Source organism: Thalassophryne amazonica, chromosome 2, assembly GCF_902500255.1.
Source record: "Thalassophryne amazonica chromosome 2, fThaAma1.1, whole genome shotgun sequence".
Classification (NCBI taxonomy): domain Eukaryota; kingdom Metazoa; phylum Chordata; class Actinopteri; order Batrachoidiformes; family Batrachoididae; genus Thalassophryne; species Thalassophryne amazonica.
In genome coordinates, this window is record NC_047104.1 from 115,600,871 (window position 1) to 115,620,086 (window position 19,216).

The 19,216-nt window shown below is 39.8% G+C and overlaps 1 protein-coding gene across 1 annotated transcript in view; it reads left to right on the top strand.

The window, feature by feature from the left end:
- The first annotated feature begins 6,570 nt into the window (after positions 1-6,570).
- Positions 6,571-19,216, top strand: part of arl6 (ADP-ribosylation factor-like 6) — a 28,134-nt gene continuing 15,488 nt past the window's right edge. The window contains exons 1-5 of the mRNA XM_034192456.1: positions 6,571-6,755; positions 8,695-8,843; positions 11,718-11,779; positions 11,962-12,030; positions 16,356-16,450. Coding sequence (XP_034048347.1) covers positions 8,721-8,843; positions 11,718-11,779; positions 11,962-12,030; positions 16,356-16,450 — 349 coding nt within the window. The 5' untranslated portion in view covers positions 6,571-6,755; positions 8,695-8,720. The remainder of the gene's footprint in view (positions 6,756-8,694; positions 8,844-11,717; positions 11,780-11,961; positions 12,031-16,355; positions 16,451-19,216) is intronic.

The following is a 19,216-nucleotide window of genomic DNA, read 5'->3' on the forward strand; positions in this document are numbered from 1 at the left end:
AAGCGCTGTAACTAGGTTTAAGGATATGATTCCTTCTTTATGTTCTCTAATGTCATATACCAACACAGAGCAGAGTAGCTACCTAAACTCTGTAAGGGAGTTAGAGTATCTTGTCAATAGTTTTACATCCTCATTGAAGACAACTTTGGATGCTGTAGCTCCTCTGAAAAAGAGAGCTTTAAATCAGAAGTGTCTGACTCCGTGGTATAACTCACAAACTCGTAGCTTAAAGCAGATAACCCGTAAGTTGGAGAGGAAATGGCGTCTCACTAATTTAGAAGATCTTCACTTAGCCTGGAAAAAGAGTCTGTTGCTCTATAAAAAAGCCCTCCGTAAAGCTAGGACATCTTTCTACTCATCACTAATTGAAGAAAATAAGAACATCCCCAGGTTTCTTTTCAGCACTGTAGCCAGGCTGACAAAGAGTCAGAGCTCTATTGAGCTGAGTATTCCATTAACTTTAACTAGTAATGACTTCATGACTTTCTTTGCTAACAAAATTTTGACTATTAGAGAAAAAATTACTCATAACCATCCCAAAGATGTATCGTTATCTTTGGCTGCTTTCAGTGATGCCGGTATTTGGTTAGACTCTTTCTCTCCGATTGTTCTGTCTGAGTTATTTTCATTAGTTACTTCATCCAAACCATCAACATGCTTATTAGACCCCATTCCTGCCAGGCTGCTCAAGGAAGTCCTACCATTATTTAATGCTTCAATCTTAAATATGATCAATCTATCTTTGTTAGTTGGTTATGTACCACAGGCCTTTAAGGTGGCAGTAATTAAACCATTACTTAAAAAGCCATCACTTGACCCAGCTATCTTAGCTAATTATAGGCCAATCTCCAACCTTCCTTTTCTCTCAAAGATTCTTGAGAGGGTAGTTGTAAAACAGCTAACTGATCACCTGCAGAGGAATGGTCTATTTGAAGAGTTTCAGTCAGGTTTTAGAATTCATCATAGTACAGAAACAGCATTAGTGAAGGTTACAAATGATCTTCTTATGGCTTCGGACAGTGGACTTATCTCTGTGCTTGTTCTGTTGGACCTCAGTGCTGCTTTTGATACTGTTGACCATAAAATTTTATTACAGAGATTAGAGCATGTCATAGGTATTAAAGGCACTGCGCTGCGGTGGTTTGAATCATATTTGTCTAATAGATTACAGTTTGTTCATGTAAATGGGGAATCTTCTTCACAGACTAAAGTTAATTATGGAGTTCCACAAGGTTCTGTGCTAGGACCAATTTTATTCACTTTATACATGTTTCCCTTGGGCAGTATTATTAGACGGTATTGCTTAAATTTTCATTGTTACGCAGATGATACCCAGCTTTATCTATCCATGAAGCCAGAGGATACGCACCAATTAGCTAAACTGCAGGATTGTCTTACAGACATAAAGACATGGATGACCTCTAATTTCCTGCTTTTAAACTCAGATAAAACTGAAGTTATTGTACTTGGCCCCACAAATCTTAGAAGCATGGTGTCTAACCAGATCGTTACTCTGGATGGCATTTCCCTGATCTCTAGTAATACTGTGAGAAATCTTGGAGTTATTTTTGATCAGGATATGTCATTCAAAGCGCATATTAAACAAATATGTAGGACTGCCTTTTTGCATTTACGCAATATCTCTAAAATCAGAAAGGTCTTGTCTCAGAGTGATGCTGAAAAACTAATTCATGCATTTGTTTCCTCTAGGCTGGACTATTGTAATTCATTATTATCAGGTTGTCCTAAAAGTTCCCTAAAAAGCCTTCAGTTGGTTCAGAATGCTGCAGCTAGAGTACTGACGGGGACTAGCAGGAGAGAGCATATCTCACCCGTGTTGGCCTCCCTTCATTGGCTTCCTGTTAATGCTAGAATAGAATTTAAAATTCTTCTTCTTACTTATAAGGTTTTGAATAATCAGGTCCCATCTTATCTTAGGGACCTCATAGTACCATATTACCCCATTAGAGCGCTTCGCTCTCAGACTGCGGGCTTACTTGTAGTTCCTAGGGTTTGTAAGAGTAGAATGGGAGGCAGAGCCTTCAGCTTTCAGGCTCCTCTCCTGTGGAACCAGCTCCCAATTCAGATCAGGGAGACAGATACCCTCTCTACTTTTAAGATTAGGCTTAAAACTTTCCTTTTCGCTAAGGCTTATAGTTAGGGCTGGATCGGGTGACCCTGGACCATCCCTTGGTTATGTTGCTTTAGACGTAGACTGTGTTTCATAATTATTGTATGGCCTTGCCTTGCAATGTGGAGCGCCTTGGGGCAACTGTTTGTTGTGATTTGGCGCTATACAAGAAAAAAGTTGATTGATTGATTGATTGAGAGTGAAGAGCTGGTCAGTTTTTTCCACGACCAGGTCAAAACTCGCACTGTTCCTCTTCAATCAGAGGTTTGACTATCGGCCAAACCCTCCTTTCCAGCACCCTGGAGTAGACTTTACCAGGGAAGCTGAGTAGTGTGATGCCCCTGTACACACTACTCTCTGATCCCCACACTCTCACACTCTCTGATCCCCTTTTTTAAATATAGGGACCCCAGTTTGCCACTCCTTCGGCATTGTCCCAGACCTCAACGCAATATTGAAAAGACGTCTCTTCCAAGACAGTCCCTCCACACCCAGAGCCTTCAGCACTTCTGGACGGATCTCATCAACCCCTGGGGCCTTGCCACTGCAGAGTTGTTTGACTACCTCAGTGACTTCCACCAGGGAAATTTATGATAACCACCATCAGATTCCAGCACTGCCTCTACTACAGAGGGTGCTCCGGTCTGATGCAGGAGTTCCTCAAAGTTTTCCTTCCAGTGCCAGATCACATCCTCAATTGAGGTCAACAGAGTCCCAACCTTACTGTAGACAGCTTGGATGGTTCCCTGTTTTCCCCTCCTGAGGTGCCTCACGGTCCACCAGAAGCACCTTGGTACCGACTGAAAGTCTTTCTCCATGGTTGCTCCGAACTTCTCCCACACCCGCTGCTTTGCCTCCCTCACAGCAGAGGTTGCTGCCCTTTGGGCCTGTCGGTATCTTGCAACTGCCTCCGGAGTCCCCCGAGATAACATATCATGGAAGGACTCCTTCTTCATTTGGACGGCATCCCTGACCACTGGTGTCCACCGTGGTATTTGAGGGTTGCTGACCCTTGAGGCACCTAAGACCTTAAGGCTACAGCTCCCTGCTGTAGCTTCAACAATTGAAGCTTTGAACATTGCCCATTCTGGTTCAATGCCCCCAACCTCCACAGGGATGCTAGAAAAGCTCCGCCGGAGGTGTAAGTTGAAGATCTTTCGGACATTCCCAGTTCACCCGCACTATCTGTTTGGGCTTACCAAGTCTGTCCAAAGTCCTCCCCCACCCACTGATCCAACTCACTACCAAATGGTGATCAGTTGACAGCTCTGCCCCTCTCTTCACCCAAGTGTCCAGAACATGCATGTTCGGGACACCCTGTTGCTAATGCAAACTGCTTAAAAAGCTTCAACTGTGATAACCTTCCATCCATCTAACACAGTGAGATGCATGGATACAAACTCTGAAAGTATACAATGTAAAATTGATGAGTTCAAACTTTATGTTAATGAGGTGAAACCTGACATTATATTTGGAACCAAAACATGGTTAAAATGTGTCATACCAGATTGTCTTTTAAATATACTTGGTTTTAGTTTTTTACGTAAAGATATTACTGAAGTCAGAGGTGGTGTAATACTAATGGTGAGAGACCACATAGAGGTTAAGTTGTGTAACGAGTTAAACAATATGGATGTCCAAGATACTCTGTGGGTTTGGATGAAAAGCGAGTGTAGTAAAGACAACCTACTTGGTGTGGTATAAAAAAAGGGTGATGCAAGTGATGAATGTAATGCAAGCTGCTTGGAACAATTTGATATTGCTAGTAGTAGTTGCAAAGATAAGATACTGATAAATGGTTATTTTAATTTTCTTAATATTGATTGGCCAAATTGCATGGTCAAAAAGTTGAAACTCTTTCTCACAGAGATTTTATGACAAAATGTATGATTTATTTTTTATGCCAACATGTGTTAGAACCTACTACACAAAGGGAAAGTAATACTCCAAATTGTTTAGACAGTAATCTCTTCTTCACCAATGATTGTAAGCAATGTTAGTATTTGTTGTCCCATCGGTAAAGCTGACCACAGTGTTCTGACATGGAATCTTCATGTAAAGGTTCACATGTCATGTGACAAAGAATTATTCAGGTATTCAGGACTACAGTCAAGCTGATTATGAGAAATGATGAGAAAGTAAATCTTCCTTGGTTAAACTGGTTTGTGAAGAGGTGTATCAGGAAAAAATACTTTGCTTGGAAAAGGTATCAGGGAACCAAATCAAAAAAATGCAGGTAACAAAATGATTAGGGCTGCGAAAAGGGACATTGTAAAAGGTGAAAAAGAACCCTAAAGCCTTCTACTTGTATGTTAATTTCCTTCAGGAATAATAAAGTTCTTCTTCTTCTAATTATTATTATTAACAGTAAGACAAAAAACAGACCAAAAATGAACAAGCTTAAAGGAGAAAATGGTTTTGACATTAACGATGACCAAGAAATTGCTGTTGAACTAAATTGCTTCTTTCAGTCAGTCTTTGTCCGAGGTGGGACGAAGTCACTGTCACGTCAAGTCATCAATCCTGTAAGTCTCAATTCAAGTCTCAAGTCAGCTTGCAAACAATTGGTGGTCATTATGACTTGAGACTTGACTTTGGACTTGCTGATTCACATCTTGAGAGTGACTTCATGGTGACTTTGTCTCACCTCTGGTCTTTGTAAAGGAAGAAGACAAAAGTCTAATCTGGTTTAACGATTTTATGCATTGCATTTATGGTGAAACAGTATGTGAGCCTTTTAATTTTTATGGTCAAGTTGGTGAAAATAATGTATTAGATAATATTTTTTCTCTCCTGATGATGTAAAAAAAAGTTGCTATCGATCAATCCCAACAAATCGATGGGCCCCAATGAAATTCACCCTTGGGTGGTGAGAGAGTCTGCTGAGGTTGTTGATTTTCCCCTGTATTGCATAATTAGACGGTCCTTTGACCAATGTAAATACCAGAGATCTGGAAGTATGCTAATGTTACCCCAGATTTTAAGAAGGGAGTCAAGGCTGTCACAGGTCACTACAGGCCAGTGAACCTGACCTCACAGGTATGTAAATTATGTAAAAAACTTGTCAGAGACAACCTTGTGATTTTCCTTGAAAAAATACTATCGATTGAACAATAGGGTTTCCGAAGGGGCAGATCTTGCCTCACGAACTTGCTGGTTAGCTTGGAGGAGTGGACTAAATTGTATGACAAAGGCCTGCCCTTTGACATCCTGTATCTTGATTTTTTTTTTAAAAGCGTTTGATTCTGTGCCACACTCCAGACTAATATATGAATTACAGAAGTAGGTATTGATGGAAAATTTTGTAATTGGACAGATGATTTTCTTAGTGAAAGACAGCAGTGAGTCTGCATGAATGGAGTGAAGACAACTTGGATGCAAGTTACCAGCTGCTTACCCCAGGGTTTGGTTATTGGGCCAATTTTGTTTTTGTTATTTATTAACGACTTGCCAAGCGCAATAAAATGCAGTTGTAAAATCTTTGCCGATGATGCCTCGGTGTATCATCCCATACTTTCTCCAAAAATAATTCCAAAAAGAATGAAAAAAATGTAAAGTTCTTCACATGGGGAACAAAAACCCATATTATGATTATATTATAAAACACGGAGGGAAAAGATCTTGGCATCTTGATTTCAAATAATCTATCTTTTTATAAGCATATTGCTGTCAGTGCCTAAAGCTAACAGGCATTGGACATGATAAAAAGAGCCTTCTCATACATCGACAAGGAGTCCTTCCTTCTTTTATATAAGAGCTTTGTTCACCCTATCTTGAGTATTGTGTTCAGGCATGGGCACTGTATCTTGAAAAAGACAAAAATACATTGTAAAAGGTTCAAAGAAGAGCCACCAAATTGGTCCCGAAGATGCAGCATCTGCCCTACAAGGACAGACTTGCTGAAGTAGGTTTAACTACTTAGATGATAGTACAAAATTTTGCATGGCTATGAAAATGGAAATTATTAAATCTTCTGTGAAATGAGAAGATATGTTGGCCTGAGAAGCTATGAGCTGAGCATTGAGGTAGAAAAGTCAAGACTGAAACCTTAGAAAAAAAAATGATTTAGTAATAGAGCAATTGTATTGTGGAATAATTTGCCAAATGAAGTGGTTCTCTCACCAAGTGTTAATGCGTTCAAAATTAGTTATGATTTGTATTATAGTAACACCACTAGGTTATAACAGTGGTTCTTAATGTATTTTGTTATTGTTATGATGTGTCATTATATCATATTATATAATATTATGTAGACTTCTTTTTACACAATAAAATTAATTAGATATTTTGAATTAATTCTTGCAGAGCGACATTTGGTTTCCTTTTCCAAGCTTCTTTTGAACTTGACTGCGTCAGTTTCTCTAGAAAACTACAACTCCCAGGTGCTGAAATTAAACGTACTTATGACGTTTTGAGCCACGACTTTTTCGACCACTGGGTGGCAGAGGTGAGTCAGAATACTGTTGCACTGCTGTTCAGGCAACGCAGTGTAAATAATCTGTAGTTAAGTGTCGCTCGTTCTTCGGAGAGATGAACGAAACGATTTAACTTTGCTGCTCAACGCACCTATTAACGACAGCGTTGAGTGCCTCACGGAAGGAGGATTCCAGGGCTAAAATTCCAGGTAAAATTAAGTTCTACAAAGGATAATGCTAGCGTTAGCGAACATGCTAATTCTGCTCATACTTTATTTTTCGATGCCATCTCATGTTATTCAAACCTTGTGTGAATGTCTTAAACATTTGATAGCTATGCAAAGTTGTCGAGATGAAGTGACCCTCTTTCTAGCATTTACTGAGCTAATGCTGGCTAGCTACAGTAACAACAGGAGATTAGCGAATTCTGTCACGTTAAATGTGTGAATGTCTGAATATCAAATGTGTTGATAAATCTAACCACCAAAGTGATGCTAAAGTGGCAAGAGCATCGCGTATTCGTCAGTAAAATGATATAAGGAAGGTACCTGCACTGCAAGTCACCGTCAGTGCCTTGTGCTTAAAGACTACATTTATAAAGAAGCGCTTGGGGTGTACAGAATCAAAGTTACAAAAACTGAGTCACTGTCCGACTCTTTCTGTATGTGTGATGATGACGTTGGACAGGGACTGGTTTAGTAGAATGAGCAAAAGAAGAGCAGTGTGAAGTTGGCACCGGGTTCGATATTCAGTATTCGAATATGTTGATGGCACCGAGTTCGATAATCGATTTTCACACATGGAGCTAGCTCTTGTCAGATTGTACTTTAAGAACGTCCTCCGGTGTGCCATCCTATCCTGTCCTGCAACAGTCCATTCAGCTTGCAGTTCCAAGGTGATGGTTGGATGGCATAGGTTCAGTTTAGTTGTGTAACAACTGGAAAACCCCTATACATCTAACAGTAAAGTCAGTGGCCAAGAAATCATCCACTGTTCCACCCTGGACAAGATGGCTGTCCAACCACCCATCCAAGATGGTCAAAACCAAATGGTATCTTGGGCAACACAGCAGCAATTTATTGTACAACAGCAAGGCAAAGATGACAGTCCCCTCCCATTACAGAAAATCCTACTATGTAAAACAAGGTCGATCGCCAGCAAATTATCCACTGTTCCACCCTAGACAAGATTGCTCTCCAACCACCCATCCAAGATGGTCAAAACCAGATGGTGTCTTGGGTGGCACAGTGGCAAATTAGCGTGCAACAACAAGGCAAAGCCGGCAACCCCTCCAATTACAGACAATCCTAATTTGTCAAACAAGGTGAAACAAGCTCCTTGTAATGTGTGGTTGCATCTGGCATAAAACTTGTGCCAGTTCAACATGCAGATCCACTTTGGATTTGCTGTGGCGACCCTGAGTGCAAACAAAGGAGCAGCCAAAGAGACTTAATTACTTAGAACAGTTTTATTATCAGAAATAGTAAAATATATTTATGTTGGAAACGATCATGTCACAACTCAGGGGTGTGCCAGTGGGACTGAACTAATGATAAATTGAAAAAGATAAAATGCTAAATTCCATTTTTCTTTTTGAATTTGTCTTTTTCATTTATCTTTATTGTGGTACGACTGTATATATCAAAAACAAACAAATAATGAACAAATGACTGAAACGTGTTCTCCCTTCCATCTTTATTTATTCGTATATATATATATATATATATATACATATATTTATTTATTTATGTATATGAGCCAAACACTGAAAAAAAATCATGTGAAACACTCTGGTGAGAGTTGACCAGACACCAAAGTGAAACAATATAACACGAGTAACATATATGGTAACTGACTCTGTGGCCAAGGTCCACAGCACAGATAGACACACAAAAGATTATTTAACAATCACAGTGGCAGCACTGTGTCTTTTTGGGGTTTTTGCTATACCCCAAATGATATGAGTTAAATCCATAAAAATGAAATTAACAAATATGATACACTGAAGTACAGAAAAATATCTGGCTGCAAAAGCAACATGGTTGGACTTTGCCTTTGTAGTTATTGGCTGCAAATTGAGAAAGAGATGATGTTGCCATGAAATTTGTGTAAATGTTTACTTTTTGTTTTCCTACCTACATCAAACAGGCAGCTTATGCTTGCTGACTTTGCCAATGGGGCTGTTTGACAAGCTTGCAGGATGGCTGGGGCTGAAGAAGAAGGAGGTTAATGTGCTTTGTCTGGGCCTGGACAACAGTGGCAAAACCACCATCATCAACAAACTCAAACCCACAAATGTAAGTTGGCATTAATGCTGTAAGTTCCACTGTGTGTTTTTAGAGGTTGATTTCCTTTAGTGAAAGATTAAATAAAAATTAAAGTGTCTTCCAGTAGCTGAAAAGGCTGTATTTCTGCATTTTTTTTTCTTCGATTTCAAATAGTTCTTTCTGCAGCAAAATCTCACACACACACTGAGTGTGTCAGTCTGCTAAGAGGAAGCGGAGGAGACAGACTCATGTGATCTCCTCCTGCCTCTAGGATTGGCTGTGAGGCACATATCACCTAACGGGGGGGGTCCATTTTAAGGATGACCGTGTGTAGTTTCAAAAAGAGGTTGAATGAAGTCTCTGTGATGCTATTTTGCTGATCTATTAATAGGAACATGGTGAGAAACTGAGTCAAATATGCCTGCACATCCATCAACCTTAGGGCCCTGTCCCACTGGCGTTTAGGAGGATTTGCGTATGAATTGCGCACAAAATTGGCCCATATTCGCCAAACATCCGCAATATCCGTGTAACATGCCTGTATGAGTCGGCCGTCATCCGAACACGCCCGTGATCATCCGCAGAGGCACGCATGTCTGCATCCAGATTTTTGAGCTGTTCAAAAATTTGGATGCGGATGACATCCGCCTTACATACTCCATATATACTCAATTCGTACACAATACATACTCACTCTATGCGCTGTATATCTGCCGTTAACCGCTGATATCTGCAAGTGATGGGGATTTGCGGCTTGGCAGCGGACCGGGACAGTGTGTAAAACAGATATATTGCATGCCTATCATGTCCACAATGAAAAACTAAATTATGTTGTAGCGAATGCATACAAATTGGCCATGAATAAAGCATTTTTATTACATCTGCTTTGCAGCTGATTTGCGGACAAGCTGTGAATGCATAACAAACACTTCACGTAAACCCAAAGTGTGGCAGAAAGCGACATACCTGCCAGTCAGTGCCGGTCCGGTTGTGTAAATCCACAAAGACGTAATAGCTGCTGCAATCCAGGACTTTTAGTTAACACCAACAAAAGGAAGAGTTGCTGTTTACCCACAACTCAAGCTGATGTGACACTCTCAAAAAAAAACAAAAAAAACACCGTCTCACACCCTGAGCGGCTTCCCCCCTCCCGCTCCCCAAACTCAGGAACAGTTAACCCTCGCATGACAACATGAACATTAACTCTGTGATCAACTTGTTCAAGTCCAGCAAATGCTCCAGAGGCTGTATTGTTGGTGTGAATAGTGATGCCGACAGCCCGAGTGAGCTTATTTTATGACCGCAGTGCAGATGCCGTGCACGCGCAACACGTGCGCAATGCATTCATAATACACCCGTAATACTGCCGTGATAATCTCAATGTGTCCAATGTTTCCTCACTACATGCGTTATATAACCGTGATTGTTCATCATATATTCGCTATATATTATTAATATATCCGTAATTCATACTGGGACATTTGTCATTTTTGGCCAAATTTTGTTGCGGATGACAACGAAAGCCCACAATTTGTGTACTCAATTCATGCGCAATTAATCCTCTCCCCAGTGGGACAGGGCCCTCAGTGTTAATGACTGACTATTCTTGATGCAGTGCCATCTGAGGGACATGAAATCATGTGTTCATCTTGAGCTTGCACCTTTGCCCTTTATATACGATAGAAACTCTTCCAGTTTCCTTGAATCATTTAATATTAATACGTACTGTAGTGGGAGAAATACGAGCATCCGTCCCAATCTTTCTTTGAGTAACATTGTTTTGAAACAATGTCAGAAATTGTTTAAATTTTTTTTTTTTTTTTTTTGACAAACTGGAGATGTGCTGCCCATCTTTGTTCCTCAAAGACTCAGCCTTGTGTGGATTCTCCTTCTTTTAACCAAATCATGATTAGAGTCACCAGTTGACATCACCTGTTTGAAATAACATCATTATTTATTTTTTACCTCGTTACCTGCCCTAAATCAAAATTTAACAAGTGAAATTAAGTTGACCACACAAAACAAGGAATAACTTGGGTTCATATGGTCTGTAATGAAATAGATGTCAAAGTAACTGTAAAAATCAATGAGTGTCGTTTTTCTTTTTTCATTTTCTGTATTGTTCCAACTTATTCTGATGTGGGTTTGTATGATAATATAATTCATGTTCACTGTTGCAGACCTCACAGTTTTTTAATGGTGTATAAATAACCAGTCTGTAAATCCCTTCGGCTGCTCCCTTGTTTTGTACTCGGGGTCACCACAGCAAATCCAAGGCAGATCTGCATGTTAGATTGGCACAAATTTTACGCCGGCTGCCCTTCCTGACGCAACTCCACATTACATGGAGAAATGTGTCAAGTCTGTGCATGTCAAATATTGTGGCTGTTCATTTGAATTTTTTTTTTTTTTTTCCCTGCACCACTATGATCTGCCAATGACTCTGTCAGACATGTTCAAGATTTAGGGAGTGATATACTAAAGGTTTTCAATGACAATTGCTCCCACCAATAAATAAATAAATAGTATCCTGATTTACTGACATTGTGCACTGAAGATTGTGTCTGTCAAATGTGCAAAATAATATATGTTGTCAATTTAACACATTTACCTTCATGAGTATACAATCTGGAGAATCATAACGCTACTGGCCACAGATGCACAAAGATATGGCATCGTACCGTCACAGTTGACATGGTTGTGAGATTGTAGGTAAGCCCAACCAGGCCATTCCAGTCACTCACCTTTGTCCTCCCCTGAGCATGGAGGACCCTTCTCAAGAGTACTGATTGATTGTGTTGGCCTCGTACCAAAAATGAAGAAAGGAATTGAGTAAACAAATATGAGAAGGTCTTATCATTATTATTATTTTATTTTAATGAACAAACTGCGATTCTCTCACAGGCCCAGACACAAGACATTGTTCCCACCATTGGCTTCAGCATAGAGAAATTCAAGACATCCAGGTACTGTCAGTGTTTATCATGAGCAAAAATGTATTTGGTCATGAGATAAATCAGTGGTCTACTGAATATTCTGTGATGATGTAACATTTTGAAAGCCCATCGAATGTTACGTAGGTTAATGGTAGGTTTGATATGTCCCTGCATTATTTTTCATCTCACTTTCTTCTCATGTTGTCTTATAGTCTTTCTTTCACCGTGTTTGACATGTCTGGTCAGGGCAGATACAGAAACCTTTGGGAGCATTACTACAAGTAAGTATTCACTATTCATAGTGCAAAAACACAAGTGTTGCATCCTTAAGCCCCTCTCACACAGATGACATGTATGTAACATGTTGGTGGTAACAATTGGTGCACTATGTTCGCTGGCACTCATTGCGAATACCGGTGACTGCCGGTGTTTGTGTGTTGTGTAACCACTGCTTGTGCATATCATGTAACCATTGTGTGTGTGCTGGGTTCAGTGGTTTTAACAAAGTATCACCTGGTGCTTGCTGGCCCAGTAGGGGTGTTAAAAAAATTGATTTTCATCAAAATCACGATTCTTATCCTTAATGATTCACAGTTGATTCAGAACTTTCCAAATCTATTTTTAAAATAACGTTGTCTCCATTTTGTTTTTTCCTCACTGTCATAAATGTAGTGTTGTTGTCGGGCGGCCCTCTCAGCTTCCATTCAGCAGTTTGCAATGTTTTAGCAAGTTAGCTCAGCTCATCTGCATGGAACAGTTCTATGTGTGAGGGGTGCTCAGCACCAGCCATTTCAGGCAACTGCATCACTCCATGCAGTAGGTGAAGAAGAATAAGTTGAATTGGTTAACGTCCTCCTTTTCCTAACCTCCTTTTCTTCCAAAATAGTAATCTAAAAGTCAACGTGTACTGACCCATATGTGTGTTGAATCACTGTCCCCATATAAGAGCAGTCCGCTGCATGTGCAGTTAGACAGCTAATGTGACCAACTTATTACAAAAGTTGACATTTTGTAAGATTGGTGTAAGATTTCACAGATGGGATGTTCGCCGAATAGCGATGCTGCCTACAATGATCTTTCATCGGTACAGAGTGAGGTTTTATGAGATTCCATCATTTGTGCAAAAACCAAACAAACTTAAAATTAACAAAATACTGAAGGTAATCTTTTGTGACACCTCGCGCAAGTAGTAAAAAAAACCCAAAAACAACGCACTGCACAGTTTACTCATCCAGCATGAATGACAAGAGCTATAATCCAATTAAAAAAAAGAAAGTTACATTTTACTCTGTCTCATGGTGCTAAAGTGACTGACGCAGCTTTCTGCTGCTCACAGATTTCCAGCTGCAAATGCTATATCCATCCAATATTAATGTGATTTTAACATTTTAAACATTATATATTACTTATGTAGAACACAAATTCATGAAATATGAAATGTGAATCATATTTAACATAAATTGGCTCAAGTTGTGGCTCTTACAATAGATACAAATAAAATAGATAAAAATTGAAATCTTTAATTATTTATTGTATTACTAGCTGGGGCACCCAGCACTGCCCGGGTTAACCTGTTTTAGACATAAGCCAAATGCCAATCATTTTAATCAAAACAATTGCCCAACATTTGTTTTTGTAATATTGATGTCTTATAATAGTTAATGGGCTAAAGTTTGTCCAGCAGAACTATAAGAGGTGGACTCCTCAAACTAAGTGGAAATACTTGGTTAAAAGACAAACACATTTGAAGTCCTTCATGCAGACTTTGTTTTGCAATCAAATTTATAACAAAATTACACACAAAAGGTAGATAACAGTAAGTGTAAATATCAATGAATCAAAATTGAGGTAGTGGTGTATTTCACTGTTTTTACATTGCAATTTTACAAACATAAAATGAATGTGTTCAGACAGGAAGGCAAACTGAGTTGTACAGGACAGTCCTGTGCTTAACAGTTGAGAACATAAAGTAGCTGAAGAAAGGGATTAAATAAACAGAGATGGCCAGCACATATACAGGGCTGGAAATTTGAATCTGCCTGGTCATACCTATAGCCGGCTATTTTGGGGGTAATTTTCAGTTCAACTTTTTAAAAAATGGTAGCAGTTTGTTCCCCATGTCATGAGGATTCAGAATATATACTTTTTAGGGCTACGTATTATAGTTTGGGAGTTTATCCCAGACAGACAGAAAAAAAGACAGAAGTGGCAGCATGAAAAGCACATGGTACAACACTGTATGGTCTTACATAAATGGCTATTTTGGGGGTAATTTTCAGTTCACCCTTTTTAAAAAATGGTACCAGTTTGTTCCCCATGTCATGAGGATTCAGAATATATATAGTTTTTAGAGCTACATGTTATAGTTTGGGAGTTTATCCCGGGCAGACAGACAGATGTAGCCCTTTATGTATATAGATATTCCGCTTCACATAGGCCAATGGACTATATGCACACATTAGTTCCGCGTTCTACGCCTGATGGCACCGGAACTTCCGGTGTAGGGGAGACTATAGTGGAGTGCACTGTACTGTGAAGATGGCTGAGTCCACTGAGTTTACTCGCTGTTTACTGGAGCTTCCCAAAGTCTCAGTAAATGATGTGAGGCGGATTGTTTGTTTAGCGACCTCATCTCCACAGAGCCTGATGGAGAAAGGATTTAAATTTTATGTTTGTTCCTACACCCCTGACCGGAGCGCTTCGGTCTCATCAAGCCCCAGATCCACTGCAGCTGGTTAAACAGAAGAGCAGTAGTCATGGTCAGGCAAAGTTACCTCCATCGCTGGTTCCTCCAGGTGATCAGCGAGAGGGTTTGGTCGCTTTCTTCGCTCCTAAACCCCGGGACAAGGGGCAGAAATGGAGTAGTTGTTCCACTCAAGAACGGGGAAGGCTCCTTTTTTAACAAACGGTGCCTCTGTGTGGTTGACGACTGGATCACATCAGCAAGCAGAAAATGCAGAGAACAGACTTTGGTGTTACTTGTTACTACAAAATGATCCTTCTGAATATTTATGACCCATTTCCTTTGCTGCTCAGCATCTTTCAGGAAAGAGAAAAAACTCAAAATGGAGTTACACGAGACAGAAGCTGTACATTTGGGTACGAAGCAGTAATAGCTCGATGTAATATCCTCTCTCCTCTGGAGAGAAAACTTGGTCTTCTTCGATGTCATGATGGATACACACAACCGCAAAAATATGAACAGTGACAAAAAAATTAGAAATGTTGTAAATTGATTAAAGTTTTCAGCTATCGAATACAATCAAACACTGGCATCCGCCATAACCGGAAATGACACAGCAGTCAGAGATTTTAATGGAAATATGTCACACCACTCCGTGCATATAGTCCATTGGTGTCTGGGAAGGGCCCATCATATTGAGATAATGCCCCATTAAACCACATCCCACATTTGAAATATGAATCACTTTATTTAGGATTTTTTTTTTCATATTTCAATTCCATTGTTGAATATTCTTGAGAATCAAACGTTTATTGGTCTTAGTACTTGCATGTACTTTTATTTTTATGTGATAGTGTCATATTAATGGCATGAAATGGTTTTAAAACAACATTGATAATATCATATCATCGTTTATTGTGCTATTTTCTGAGGCAATATATTCAGCAAAATTTATCATCATGACAGGCCTACTGCTCCGTCCACATTAAAAACAAGCGTTTGGGCAAACGTTGGATTGTATAATATCCTGGATTAAAAGGAGCGTCATACTACCAATTTGATATGAAAGCTGTGCAAACTGAAAGTCAAGCATTTCAAAAACACAACAAATGCTCCGGCACATTGAACACATCACCATTCCAGTTGAAAGAAGTTGAACAGCCGGAGCAGCAATACCAGGAGCCGAGCAGCACACTCTACATCACTTTAACAAACTTCCATACAAGTCTGAACGCGCAAAAACAATAACTAGATCTATTACCTGTTTCATTTCAGAGACCTGCGCCCCTACAGCGTCGTGGAAAACAAATACCTTAATTCATAGATTTGCTTTTGTTTATGTTGCCTTTTTCAAATATAAAACTACTTAATTTTAGACACACTTTGCTTTCATGGCATCATTTGCCACACCCCCTTTCTTAGCACACTGCCGCACAGTTGAGTAACTCCTGAAATGAGCAGCTCTATGTACTTTTACTACTTTTTTTAATTCAAAATTGTCTTGAATTGAATTTGATTTTGAATTGAACCATGACCCCATGAATCGAAATCAAATCATGAGTTAAGAGATTCACACCCCTACTGGCCAGTGTTTTTATCAGCTTTCCCTCTAGCCCCCCTCATTTTATTATGGATTCTCTCACAGTGATAGCATGCACGTGGCATGTTAGTAACATGTAAGAGGCAACTGCACGACGAGTTTAGTTGAGTGGCAAGTGATGACCACAATACTTTGCCACATAGTGTCAGCATCCGCGTGGAATTGTGTTGTATTTGTGGGGGATCTGGACCAGTTGAGTGGCAAGTGCTACACGCACCTCTAAACATCACACACATGCCATCTGTGTGAGAGCAGCTTTACACAGTTGTGTTTTTTGTTTGAATGTTTGTTTTAAATTAATGTCTTCTCTTCATATTTGTCAGGGAGGGCCAGGCCATTATATTTGTCATTGATAGTGCAGATAAGATAAGGATGGTCGTGGCCAAAGAAGAACTGGATACTTTACTGATTCATCCTGGTAAATATATGTACAGTGCATTATGATTTAAAAATTTGTGCTTCCATGCTTTTTGTAATTCTTGTTTTCTACTTATTCAGATTTTTTAAACTATTTTGTTGTTGTTTTATTTTTTCTGGCTAAAGTGCATTTTACAATGTATGCAGTAAACTGTAGTGAATACAATTCTTTTTAATCCAGTCAGAATTATTTATAAAGTGCTTTAAAATCCAGACACAACGTGCTTTACATTTTAAACAGAATTAACATGAAAATAAAATCAATGACTCAAGACACAAATAACCCATTGTAAAAAAACAAAGCAAATTAACACGAAACTTGCAACTCACTATAAATTACAAGGAAAAAAAAAACTCAACCGGGTGGCACAGTGGCTTATTGGTAAGCACTGTTGCCTCACAGCAAGAGGGTCCTGGGATCGCTTCCCGTCCTGGTCCTTTCTGTGTGGAGTTTGTGGGTTCCCTCCAGGTGCTCTGGGCTTCTCATACTACCAGAGACATGCAAGTTAGGTGAACTGGAAACTTTAAATTGACCGTAGGTGTGTGAATGTGTTTGTCAACATGCCATTAAAAAATTTTTAATTTTAAGTAATTACAAAGTTTGCAATAAATTAATTGCATGTATAATTTTTTTTTTTTTAATTATCACCCCTTAAATTATTAAACATACTGTCACAAACACAAAAACAATGAGGAAAAGAAATTCACTCTTAAATTACAGAAATATTATAGTGTATAAAAACTATTTTTAATTTAACCAGATTAGTCCCATTGAGATCCAGATCTGTTTTGTAAGGGAGGCCTGGGCAGTTATAAAGTTTCCAATTCACCTAACCTGCATGTCTTTAAATGTGGGAGGAAACCGGAGCACCCGGAGGAAACCCACACAAACACAGGGAGAACATGCAAACTCCACACAGAAAGGCCACAGGTGGGAATTGAACCCATGACCTTCTTGCTGTGAGGCAGCACTGCTAACCACTAAGCCACCGTGCTGCTAAAATAAACTGCTGCAGTTACTAAACTTTGGAAAAATGCAACGTCTTGAGTGTAATGAGCAATACGAGTATTTATTGCTGCATTAAAAAAAATGTATTTAAATTTTTTTCTCACTTCAGTTAAGATGGTGGTGTGTGTGTGTGTGTGTGTGTGTGGGGGGGGGGGGTATTTTGCTAATCTCAGGTAAAATTAGAGTGAGGGGGTTGATTGCCACAAGGGGTTTAGACTGTTTTAAATGTTTCAGAACACTGTGTGGTTGTAAATTTACTCAGGGGCCTTGAAATGATTGTTAAAGACAAGCTTTCAGAAAGTTAACTTGGATTTTTCTTTACAAACTAACAATCTAAAATCAAAAATGTTTGTGTTTTATGACTGCGCGACAACAGCACTAATTACATTACACGTCGACTGACTAGTCAAAATATACATAAACAATAAACGTGCTGCAGTGTAAATCTGATCTGATGCGAATGGCAAACATTTAATGAAAAAATAGTTTACATTCATACTCTGTGTCTACATTTGGGAACACAGCAGCAAACAATACATCCATCCAGTATCAATTTGTTTTTGACATTATTTATGACTAATATATAAGCTAAATCCAAACTGACAAGCTTGAGGAATTAGCCATTTAATACTTAGCACGTTCCGCTCTCTCGCTCTCTTCCTCTCTGAGTGTGCATGAACAGTGAGGAAATATGAAGGCAAACCACTCAAAATTCTGCATATACGAGGTCTGTGATGAAAAAAGCGGTCCTTTTTATTTTTTTCAAAAAATAAATGGATTTGATTCGTATGTTTTTACGTCAGACATGCTTGAACCCTCGTGCGCATGCGTGAGTTTTTTCACGCGTGTCGGTGACGTCATTCGCCTGTGCGCAGGCCTTGAGTGAGGAGTGCTCCACCCCGCCCGTCGGAGTCTCTTTGTCTGAATAGCCGCTGCGGACGGCGCGCGTTGCTTTATCAACCTTTTTTCTGGACCTGTGAGGAATATCCGGGTGGACACTATTCGAGAAATTAAGCTGGTTTTCGGTGAAAAGTTTAACGGCTGATGAGAGATTATGGGGTGTTTCTGTCGGTGTAAGGACTTCCCACGGAGCTGGACGTCGCGCAGCGCTTCCAGGCGCCGTCGTCGGCCTGTTTCGACCTGAAAACATTCTAATTTAAGGCTTAATTCACCCAGGACGTCGTGAGAGAACAGAGAAGATTCAGAAGAGGCCGGCATGAGGACTTTATGCGGACATTCCAGTGTTTAAGGACATTTTGTAATGAAAGACGTGCACACAAATTCGCCGAGTCGTTTCCGTGACGACTCGGCAAATCAGTGTGCGCCGCGACAGGAAAAACACCTCCGTGTTGAAAACCATTTGTAAAATTCAGGCGGCTTTTGATGGCTTTCAACAAGTGAGTAACTGAGAAATTGTTTAACAGCTTGGGCGTGTTCCAACTTGCATGTTTAGGTTTCCAACGGAGGTGTTTTTCCTGTTGCGACCCCCCGCGGTCGGGTCCGGCCCGACATGCGACTCTGCCCGCACGTTCTTTCATTACAAAATGTCCGTTAACAATGGAATGTCCGAATAAACTCCTCATGCCGACTTCTTCTGAAAGTTCTCTGACGACTTACTGGGTCAACAGAACCTGAAATGTGGAAGTTTTCAACTTGAAACGGCGTGACGCTGCCGCCTCGAAGCGCAGATCGCCGTCAGGTGCCGTGGGCCGTCCTTACGGCGACACTACAGACCAAAATCTCTCATCAGCCATTAAA